This window comes from Hevea brasiliensis, unplaced genomic scaffold (genome assembly GCF_030052815.1).
Source record: "Hevea brasiliensis isolate MT/VB/25A 57/8 unplaced genomic scaffold, ASM3005281v1 Scaf66, whole genome shotgun sequence".
NCBI classification, from domain to species: domain Eukaryota; kingdom Viridiplantae; phylum Streptophyta; class Magnoliopsida; order Malpighiales; family Euphorbiaceae; genus Hevea; species Hevea brasiliensis.
The window spans coordinates 183,963-195,117 of NW_026615206.1; the positions used below are offsets into that span (position 1 = coordinate 183,963).

The window sequence follows — 11,155 nt, forward strand, 5'->3', positions numbered from 1 at the left end:
CTTTTATTAAGAATATATATATATATATATATATATATATATATACATGAATTAAGTGATCACACTTGCAATTAACACATTGGCTGCAGTGCACATACACTAACAATCTCCCACTTGAACTAAAGCCAATCACCCATGTATCTAATACCATAACCCTGCAGGTGGTGATCGTGTCTTTGTTGGGACAATGCCTTAGTAAGAGGATCTGCAAGATTTTCTTCAGTGTGGACCTTTTCTATCATTGCATCTTTTCGCTCAATGATCTCTCTGATCAAATGGAATCTCCTAAGCACATGTTTGGATCGCTGATGAGACCTTAGTTCCTTAGCTTGTGCTATGGCTCCATTGTTATCATAGTACAGAGTTACTGGATCAACAATGCTAGGAACCACACCAAGTTCAGTGATGAACTTTTTGATCCAAACAGCCTCTTTTGCTGCCTCAGATGCAGAGATGTACTCACTTCGCTTGTAGAATCAGTAGTTTCGCTTGGAACTTTTCCAACTCACAGACCACCATTAAGTATGAAAATATAACCAGATCGATTTGCTATCATATTTGTCGATTGAAAGTCGGCATCTAATACCCTTGAACTACGGTTCACCATCTCCATAGACGAAACATATCTTTAGTCCTTCTCAAGTACTTAAGAATGTTCTTTTCATCGCTATCCAAAGGACGTTCACCTGGATTAGCTTGGTATCTACTAGTTATGCTTAAAGCATAAGATACATCTGGTCTTGTACATAGCATCGCATACATGATAGATCCAATAGCTGAGGCATAAGGGATCCTATCCATTTTCTCTTTCTCAATCTGTGTCTTAGGACACATATTTTTGGAAAGAAAAATACCATGCGATACAGGCAAGAATCCTCGTTTTGATTCTTCCATGTTAAACCGTTTTAACACTTTGTCTATGTACAGATTGTGATGCACCAAGGAGCCTTACGGATCTATCTCTATAGATTTTAATTCCCAAAATATAGGCCTCTCCCAAATCCTTCATGGAGAATTTCTTGGATAACCATATCTTTACAGATTGGAGTAATGGCACATCATTTCCTATTAATAATATGTCATCTACATATAAAATAAGGAAAATGATTCCACTCCCACTAACCTTCTTGTAAACACAAGGTTCATCCACATTTTTAATGAAGTCAAACTCTTTAACTGTTTCATCAAAATGGATGTTCCAACTTCGTGAAGCTTACTTTAGTCCATAAATGGACTTTTGAAGCTTGCATACTTTGTTAGGAAATTCTTTGGATTCAAACCCCTCAGGTTGTGTCATGTACACATCCTCTTGCAAATTCCCATTTAGGAATGCGGTTTTGACATCCATTTGCCAAATTTCATAATCATGGTATGCAGCTATAGCAAGCAAAATCCTTATAGATTTTAGCATGGCTACTGGCGAGAAGGTTTCATCAAACTCAATGCCTTGCCTTTGCCTGTAACCTTTAGCAACCAGCCTGGCTTTATATGTTTGTACATTGCCATCCATGTCAGTCTTTCTCTTAAAGACCCACTTACACCCAATGGGTTTTATCCCTTCAAGTGGTTCAACTAGTGTCCATACTTGGTTGATGTACATGGAATCTATCTCAGATTTCATGGCTTCAAGCCATTTCACGGAGTCAATGTCACACATTGCTTCCTGAAAGTTAGTAGGTTCTTCTGGTAAGAATGACATGTCATTATCAGCTTCTATTAAAAGATCCAATCTTGTAGGAGCATGACGTATTCTACTAGACTTTCGAAGTTCCTGTGTTACTTGAGTTTCAGGCTGTGCAAGTGATGCTACAGTCTCACTCATCGGTTCCATTTGGATGGTAATTTGTGGTTCTTGAATTTCTTCAAGATCTATTTTACTCCCACTGCTACCTTTGAGAACAAATTCCCTTTCAAGAAAGGTAGCATGCCTTGAGACAAACACTTTTTGCTCAGTTGGATGGTAGAAATAATATCCAATTGTTTGTTTTGGATATCCCACAAATTTACATTTATCTGATTTAGAACCTAGCTTATCAGAAATTTGACGCTTCACATAAGCATCACATCCCCAATCTTTATATGTGACAGTGAAGGTCTCTTGCCCATCCATATCTCATACGGTGTCTTTTCAATAGATTTGGATGGAACTCTATTCAGAAGGTATGCAGCAGTTTGTAGGGCATAGCCCCAAAAAGAAACTGGAAGGTCAACATTACTCATCATGGATCGCACCATATCTAATAGGGTTCGGTTCCTTCTTTCAGAAACACCATTATGTTGTGGCGTTCCAGGAGGTGTCAACTGGTGAAGAATCCCATTCTCCTTCAAATAATCTTGAAACTCCTGGCTTAAGTATTCTCCACCTCAATCAGATCGAAGTATTTTGATACTTTTTCCAATTTGTTTCTCCACTTCATTTCTGAATTCTTTGAACTTTTCAAAAGATTCAGATTTATATTTCATTAGATATACATGCCCATATCTTGAATAGTCATCAGAAAATGTAATGAAATATGTGTATCCTCCTATAGCATGAACAGTCATTGGCCCACATACATCTGAATGTATTATGCCCAACAATTCAGTAGATCTTTGACTCTTTCCAGTGAAGGGTGATTTGGTCATTTTTCCCATTAAGCAAGCTTCACATGTTTCATATGATTCATAATCAAAAGGATCAAAATATCCTTCCTTATGTAACTTTGTGATTCTTGTTTCATTTATATGACCTAATCTACAATGCCATAGATAGGATGGATTTCGATTATTTGATTTTAATTTCTTGCTATTTATGCTAAGAACAGGCCTTTCAAGATCAAGTATATACAAACCATTTGCATAAACACCAGATCCATAGAAAATATCATTATTATAAAAGGAACAACATTTGCCTTCAATAATAAATTTAAAACCATTCAGTGCTAGGCAAGATACAGATATGATATTTCTAGTTAGTACTGGAACAAAATAACAGTTATCAAGTTCAAGCAAAAGGCCCGTAGGCAGAGACAAAATACATGTTCCTACGGTTAAAGCAGCAACCCTTGCTCCATTTCCAACCCGTAGGTCCATTTCACCTTCTCAGAAGGTCTAGGTCTTCTTAGTTCCTCGTGATATTATTACAAATATGAGATCCACATCCGGTATCTAATACCCAAGAACATGAATTTGACATAGATAAATTTATCTCAATCATAAACATACCTGAAGTAGAAGCTTCATTAAGCTTCTTCTCCTTCAATCAAAGCAAGATAATCGTACAGTTCCTCCTCCAGTGACCTTCTTTGCCACAATGATGACAAGTACCTTTGTCCTTTTTAATGCCCCCAGTAGGCTTAAGTGCTTTAGGGAAAGTCCCCTTCTTCTTATTGTTCTTCTTCTTGGACCTTTTGGATTTGGTCTTAGAAGATTGAACCATAAGAACAGGGGACTTGTTCTTCTTAAGTTCCCCTTCAGTAGTAGTTAGCATCCCCAATAGTCCAGGCAATGTAGTTTCCAACTGATTCATGTTGAAGTTCATTATGAACTGTGAGAAGCTAGGAGGTAGAGACTGTAAGACCAAGTCAATACTTAACTCATGATCCATGACAAAACCCAATTGGCCTAATTTTTCAATATAGCCAATCATCTTCAGAACATGAACATTCACTGAAGATCCTTCTGTCATCTTACAGCGGAACAATTCCCTTGATACCTCATACCTTTTATTCCTGCATTTTGAATCAAACAACTCCTTGAGATGCAAAATGATCGTTCGAGAATCCATATTCTCATGCTGCCTTTGAAGTTCAGGAGACATGCTAGCCAACATCACACATGTGGCTTGCTCATCATCATTTGTATGACGAATGACCTCACTTAGTACCTCTTCAGGAGCATCAACAGGAAGAATACTGGGTTTGGCATGCTCAAGGACATATAGCCTCTTTTCTTGCTTGAGAACAATTCTCAAGTTTCTATACCAGTCCAAGAAATTTGGTCCAGTCAACTTATTAGCATCCAGTATGCTACGTAGGGAATGGTTGTTACTCATGGTGATATTAATGATCTACAAATACAAAGATAAAAATTGTATTAATTTCATGTATATGATTTTCATTAACCAAATTAATATAAGGTCTTTAATATCCATTTGGTCTCCCACTATTTTACTCAAATTAATAGCCCTCACCATTAATTCGGGAAATTTAACGCATTAATTTCCTTAGTGGGCTAGGACCCCATTTAATTTTATTTGGCCTTGAGTGTGCTCAACAAATCAAAATAAAATTAAATTAGGTAGATAACTATTTATCAATCACATCTCTATGTGATTCCTAGATCAGTTAGGTGACAACTATTTGTCTAAACATAATTTTATGTTTCTCCAAACTATGCCTCTGATTCTACATGATCATGAGTGTGCTCATCCAAATCATGTAAATCAGTTAAGTAAAACCCATTGTTCACAAATATCCAATATTTCATAGCCATAAACATGTTCGAGAGAAAAGCAACCTTGAGTGTGCTCATCAAGTTAACTTTAACATAGAACTCAGATTTATACTATAACAATGGAAGGCATCATGTTCATAACATGTACTTAATATTTGAATGAGGGATTTTGGGTTTATGCTAATTTTTAGGTCTCATTAATTAACATGCTAGCAATATCATACATCACATATATATAACATACACCCTTAGCATGCATTTCTAATTGGATGATTATGGACTTTACTAAATAATTTTCTCGAGCCATTTGAGAAAATTATAGGGTCAAAAACCTAGGTAGTAGCATTGTAGGACTTCACAAGTCTTCTTAGCAGCTCCTTGAAGTATATTCATCAGCTCCTCTTTCTGTTTACATTCATAAATAATTTTCTTATCTACTCTTTCTAAAAACTATATAACGTTTACATATTTCAGAAATTGAAACCTCGAGTTACATTCGAGGGGAGTAAGATGAGAAAAGAATTTACAACACAGAATATAAGAGAAGGCAGGGAACACAGTCCCTATTTATGAATATACAGACATTCAACCATATAAAGAGCAATCGCATTGGTCTTTAGTCCATAACCATCCATCATGCATTATAATCAAATTAAAATGCATAAATAAATTTAATCATCCTCATTGTTGTTGTTGGTTTCATGTGTAATTAAAATAATATTTCTAACAATTAGAAATATTAAATCAAAAAATATATATAATGTTCCTCCCACTAAATAATTCTATTTAATTGTCTTGGAAACAATTTCCTTTAATTAATAAGTAATTTAATCACAATTAAATACCTATTAATTTAATAAAACAATTAAATCAAATTTTATACTACCCAATACAATATATAATTTAGAAACAATTTTCTAATATTATATATATATGAGTTAAACAATTTAATTCAATATCTAATCTAATTAGATAATTAAAATCTAAAACAATTTTAGACGCTCCATAATTTGCCATCAATTTTCGAAAACACATTTCCATAATTGATATTGAATTAAACAATTTAATTCAATAAATTCCTTTAATTCAAATGCCCTAAATTAATTTTAGAAACTAATTTCTAAAATTAATATTAAATTAAACAATTTTAATTTATCTTCCAATTGAACTAAAATAAAATCACAATTTTATTTATTTAAAAACCAAAAGTAGAATTAATTTTAATAAAATAATATTATGTAATTATTAATTTTAGTCAATAGGAAATTCAAGGGCAAAACTGGAATAAGGAAATCATAATGGCATAATTGCAAATTCTGCCAAAACAAGAACCTATTTACAGCCACATGACCGGTGGCATTTTTGTAAATAAATAGCTGTGGCAGTTTTGCAATTACAAGCAAAAGCAAGGGCAGCATTACACAGTGGCAAAACTGTAATTCTGCCAAAAAAACTGGGTGAGCAGACAGCATCCTTCCCCTCTCTCAATCTGGTTCATCGTGAACCAGAAGCAGCCATGGAGGCCACCAGCGCCGCACTGCAGATGTCCTTGCGGCCACCCACGCTGCCACGAGGCCGGCGACGCACAGAGGTATCTCCGGCAGCCTTGCAGATGCGTCCAGTCACCATGTGCGATCCAGAACAGCAGATCACACGGTTTGGTAGCCCGATCTCCTCCATTTTTCTGCTGCCGGAAGCCACCATACCAGCCATGAGGAGTGCCGGTCACCATCTTGCTGATGGGTATACCCATTTACTCAGCCGGGTGGCCATTAATCCTCACCGGTAATTTTTCATGGATGCTCAAATGGGTTTCATGCAAAAAATCTCCAAATTGGTTCAATCTCAAAATTTTCAAAATTTTACTTTAATTAAAATTGATTTTGCAGATCTAAAATTTTAAGATAACAAAACTTAAATCTCAAAATCTCAAAATTTCAGAACCAAATTTGAGCAGACGAGAAAAAAAAATCTTTTTTTTGGGAGAAACAATATATAATCACATGAATTTAATACTCAAATTAACACCAACAATAACAAATCATTCCATAATTAATTAAAATGGCTCTGATACCACTGTAAGGAAGCATTAATTCTCAATTAAACAAGATCAACTTTAACTAAGTATGGAATGGTGATAATTAAAATAAAATTATTTATTAAATTACCTCAAATTGGTTGTGGAATTTTTTAACCACCGGACCGGGTTGTAGCAAACCACCAGCCGTCCAGATGTCCGGCCTCTAATGGTATCCACACAAACCGGTTGTGAGGAAATTTTCCAAGACACTCTTAGAGAATATATTGGGAGTTTTATGAGTGCTAGCTCTTTTCTAACTTATGTAGAATGGAAGACAAGCTTCCCTATTTATAGGAAACAACTTCTTTTAATTATAAATTTAACCCTTTAAATTTGTTAATTATAAATTGACCCCTTATAGGAATTATAATTTACATAATTAATTTCTATAATTTTAGAAACTTTAAATTAAGTCTATACTTAATTATTAGGACATTAAGCAGTATAAATAAAATTTATACTTCAGTCCTTAAGTCTCTAGAATTATTTTTATCAAGTCCAACTTGATAATCCAATTTAATTCCTCACTTACAGTCTTTATGTGTGTGACCCATTAGGTTCCTAATATGTTGGCAACAAATATAATTAAATAAAATTAATACTTTAATTTTATCATCAATTCACAATTGATTAATTATATTTGTTGATCATTATTGACATCTAGCAATGTGTAACGACCACCCAAATATTAGAACTTGTCAAAGTGGTTTGACTAACCTTCTATGATCAGTCTGTCAGTGTAATTAATATCCCTTCAACATAATATTTCGATTTATATATTGATGCATGGAATGTGTCTGCTATATATAAATCATTTCTGTCCTCCCAGTATGATTGATTAATTAAATAAGATCTCAATCTTATTTTACCTTGCGCAAGGATTTAATAATCCATACTGGCCAAGAACAATTGAAATATTTTCCTTAATTACCTAAGGTGATGAATTCTATCTTGACAATTAAATATCTCCACATAGTTCATACTATATCCAACAGCTGCCACATTCGTTATCTTTATATAAAATGACATGTGAGCAGTATCAAAATACAGTAATTCCTATATAAGATAACTTAATGTCTCAAGTCTAAGGATCATTTACACGACTGTCACATGAGTCTTTCCATAGACACAGGTAAACTTCTATATGGAATGCTCATGCGCGTCAGTTCAGTAAACTTGTCACCACAAGTACTTACACGTTGGTTCTAGGTATCTCACATACCTCAGCTTAATGAGAACTGCTGCTTCCTTTCATAAAAGAAAGAATGCAACGTGCATTGGTCTCAACAGTTATATCAATGTCCAATCTTGAAATAACATTGACCAAAAACATTTTTGGAACAATGCTATAATGCAGTCAGAATCTCATAATTATAACAACATTATAATTTCCACTGCTATGCATATAAGTCCTCTAGATTTTATCTTTATTAATTAATATTCATTAAAATTAAATGATATAATTAAAGATAAAGCAGCCTTTTATTATATATATATATATATATATATATTAAGTGATCACGCTTGCAATTAACACATTCGCTGCTGCGCACATACACTAACACGGATATCTACAGAAGGTCTAGATGAGTGCCAAGACAATTGTGAAGACAGACTTTGTACTCTATTAGATTGCTGATCACTTGCAGTATCAGTTGCTGTTGAAATACTTGAACTGCCAAGTGGAGAATCAGAATCTTCTGTTCGTCCAGTTTTGCATGCTGATGAACCATGATTACAATGCTGATTGTCTTTTCCCCGAATAAGTCTCTTTAGCTTGTTGAAAATTTTGATTTTGCTCGAGTTGTTGTTTTTCGGTGAAACTGAAGAATCATCAAAGTCCGATGGGTCTAGAGTAGAGGAAGTGTGAGAGGAAGACCACTGGTCAGACAGAAAATCCATGATGTCAATTCCCTTCTCCCCCATCCCTTCAGTATTTGCATATTCAAGTATTAGCTGTTTTGCTTTCACCTCAGACTCTGGACTGAGGGATTTGCTTAGGTCTCTTGCAACTGTTTTTCCATGTGGAGGCTGAAAATTGCGCAACTCATATCTCAAGCAAGCATTCATCCATCGGTGATAGACTAATGCTTCAACAGCAGTACATCGGCCTGCTTGAAGTTGCTCAACTTGCTTTGCCAAGTCTCCATTTTCCTGTCTTAGTCGGTTGCTATGTTCTCTTAGTTCTGCTGTCTGCATCAAAATAAACCTAGAAAATAAATCCAAGAACAATGGATATAAAGAAATAGAAAGCATTTATCAAGAATGAACAAATTACCTCAGGATCTTCAAGAACAGAATTTACAAGAATTTGAGTGGACTCCAACTGATGAGCCAATTCAGAATTTTCTATATGCAATCTAAAGTTAGACTCCCTTAACTCCTGTGCCTTGGCCTCCAGATCCTTCAGCTTTTGTAACTTTAATTGAATCTCCGAATCAGTTGCAGCAGCCTTGAGTTCCTGCTCTTGCAACCTAGTTACTCTTTTCTGAAGGGTTAAGATCTGTTCCTTGTTCTGCTCAGATTCAGACCTTAGCATCTTCCTCAATAATTTAATTTTTGCTTTTGCGGCATCGAGATCAGCAATGATTTTTGCATGATCAGCCACTTGTGCCTGTAGTCTTTGGTTATCTGCCTGTAAGGACTCAATCTTGAGATTGAAAAGCTTAGCTTCAATATTGTTTATTCTCAAACGGTTCTGCAGCTCTATCATGGCAGTTTCTTGCTCTTTGAGGCCATAAAACTCAAGCAATTGGACCTCAAGGTTCTTCTCCCTTTCTTGAAGCATTCTTACCGTGGCATTCAGATCTCTGATTTCTTGCTCATAGTCATCATTTTCCACATTTTTAATTGCTCTTGAAGTTCCCACGTATGACCTAGGTGTTTCTAGGTCCTTCTTCGTAGATATCCCAGTGTTAATGGTAGTGCAGTCAAATTCCTTCACGAGATCATTAAATTCGGGCAAGAGATACCCATCTTTTTCCCCACCATGTCTACAGCCTGGAGAAAGAACCATAGGGTTATCAGCAGCAATCTTGACTATGCGTGTATCTTCCTGCAAGACAGAAAACCAGAAATAGTTTCCCTTTCATTGTAAGTAAAATGCAGAAACAGCAATTCATCCATTTGCTTAGATGGCAAACATTAATAAAAATTACCACCATATGCACAAATTCCTGTATAAATAAATAGCCATCGTCAACAGTATTGGCAATGAGCAGAAAAGATAATTTAGTCTTTTGAATTCGCATTTTTGCACCAAAACAGGAGAGAATTTGTGGCACCGACAAAGAAAGAATATATAATCCACAAAACATGACCAGTCGTTTAGCAGATGCAACAAAACAAAATTTAAAACTAAAAGTATTTTAATGTTAAAAAAAATTTCAAATATTAACAAAATTATGAAAATAACTTACATGGCTTTCTGCTGAACCTGGCTCGATGCTGCCTGAGCTGTGCGTTTTCTTCATTGCAGCTCTTCCTCCTCCATCAACTTCACTTAAATGAACTGAAGCATACATAATCATAATAATAATACAATAAAATGGGGACACAAATATGAAATCCCAGACAAAATTTAGACAAGAACAATCAACCAAAGGCAATAGCAAACCTGGAGGGAGTGGGGAGCGAGGAGGCTTGGAGCATGTATGTCTTCTGCATTTTATGCGAGAATACAGAAATCCAGCAAAAGAAAGAGCTAAAGCCACCCCCAATTTCACTAAAACAGGCCTAATATCGTTCTTTTCTTTCACCATCTTGAGAATTAGGACCTCCAATTGTAATGAAATTGTATACACAAAGAAAAAAAAATGTAAATCATAGGTCTTCTTCGTCAGCCTCCATCTACAAGGCCAAGAAAAGAAATATTAGCATGCATAGACTAAATTCAGAAACAGAATATATATATATATATATATATTAGAGCAATACATTTATCAATAATACGACTGAGAAAAATACACGCCCAGAACTAGAGGACTCACAATTAAAGAGAGGTGTCTCCAACGTATTGATTCTGAACTGGGAAATGAACCCAACAGTAACGCTTTGATTGCTGCTTGTAGTCTCTGTTAAATATAAAGTGCTTTCTTTTCCGATCCCTGATCAGAATGATAAAGCGCTTTCATTTTCAATATCAATCAATCGACCAATAATATATAATAAAACAAGCACACGCAGACTCAACATATTGGGTTTTGTCTCATGCATGGTTGAATGTGCCGTTCAAAAGTCTAGTTACAGGGAGAAATGGAAGAATTTTGATTCCAAGTTTTCCTCCCTTTTTTTTAGGATAGAGTTGTGATTCCAAGTTGATTGCCCAAAGAAAGCCTCATTCATATATATATATATATATATATATATATATATATATATATATATATATATATATTTTGTTTGAACTGCCTCATTCATAAATTGATATTGTATAGCTTTAATTTTTAGATTAGTTTAAATTTAGAAATAATTAATACCCTAATCAGATCATTTTTTTTTATTTTCCCAATAATTTCATGGCTGCCTTGCCTTGCCCTTGCCCTTGCGTGGACAATCACATATATGCATAAAGGGATCTTGTAGGATGTTATTTGGCTTATGTGATATCTATATTTGTTTGTATGTCTTTTATTTTTTTTT

General features: G+C 34.8%; 1 protein-coding gene across 2 annotated transcripts; it reads right to left on the bottom strand.

The window, feature by feature from the left end:
- Positions 1 to 8,029: 8,029 nt before the first annotated feature.
- On the bottom strand, positions 8,030 to 10,822 carry LOC110645735 (protein CHUP1, chloroplastic-like). 2 transcript variants are annotated; one of them, XM_058142683.1, is made up of 5 exons: positions 10,504 to 10,822; positions 10,131 to 10,363; positions 9,934 to 10,025; positions 8,793 to 9,569; positions 8,030 to 8,707 (listed from the first exon to the last, which is right to left on the bottom strand). In XM_058142683.1, exons 2-5 carry the CDS (start codon positions 10,273 to 10,275, stop codon positions 8,045 to 8,047), a joined length of 1,677 nt encoding a protein of 558 aa, XP_057998666.1. In that variant the 5' UTR covers positions 10,276 to 10,363; positions 10,504 to 10,822; the 3' UTR covers positions 8,030 to 8,044. The 2 variants fall into 2 exon arrangements, with proteins under 2 accessions (XP_057998666.1, XP_057998667.1); XM_058142684.1 differs by lacking the exon at positions 10,504 to 10,822 and having other exon boundaries at positions 9,951 to 10,025; positions 10,131 to 10,194.
- Between the last annotated feature and the right edge of the window lie 333 nt (positions 10,823 to 11,155).

Coding starts and splice junctions, on each gene's coding strand:
- LOC110645735 (XM_058142683.1), bottom strand. CDS start 10,275: ATGGTGAAAGAAAAGAACGATATTAGGCCTGTTTTAGTGAAATTGGGG. Junction 9,570..9,933: donor CAGGTTCAGCAGAAAGCCAT/GTAAGTTATTTT, acceptor TCTGTCTTGCAG/GAAGATACACGCATAGTCAA. Junction 8,708..8,792: donor CTGTTCTTGAAGATCCTGAG/GTAATTTGTTCA, acceptor ATTTTGATGCAG/ACAGCAGAACTAAGAGAACA.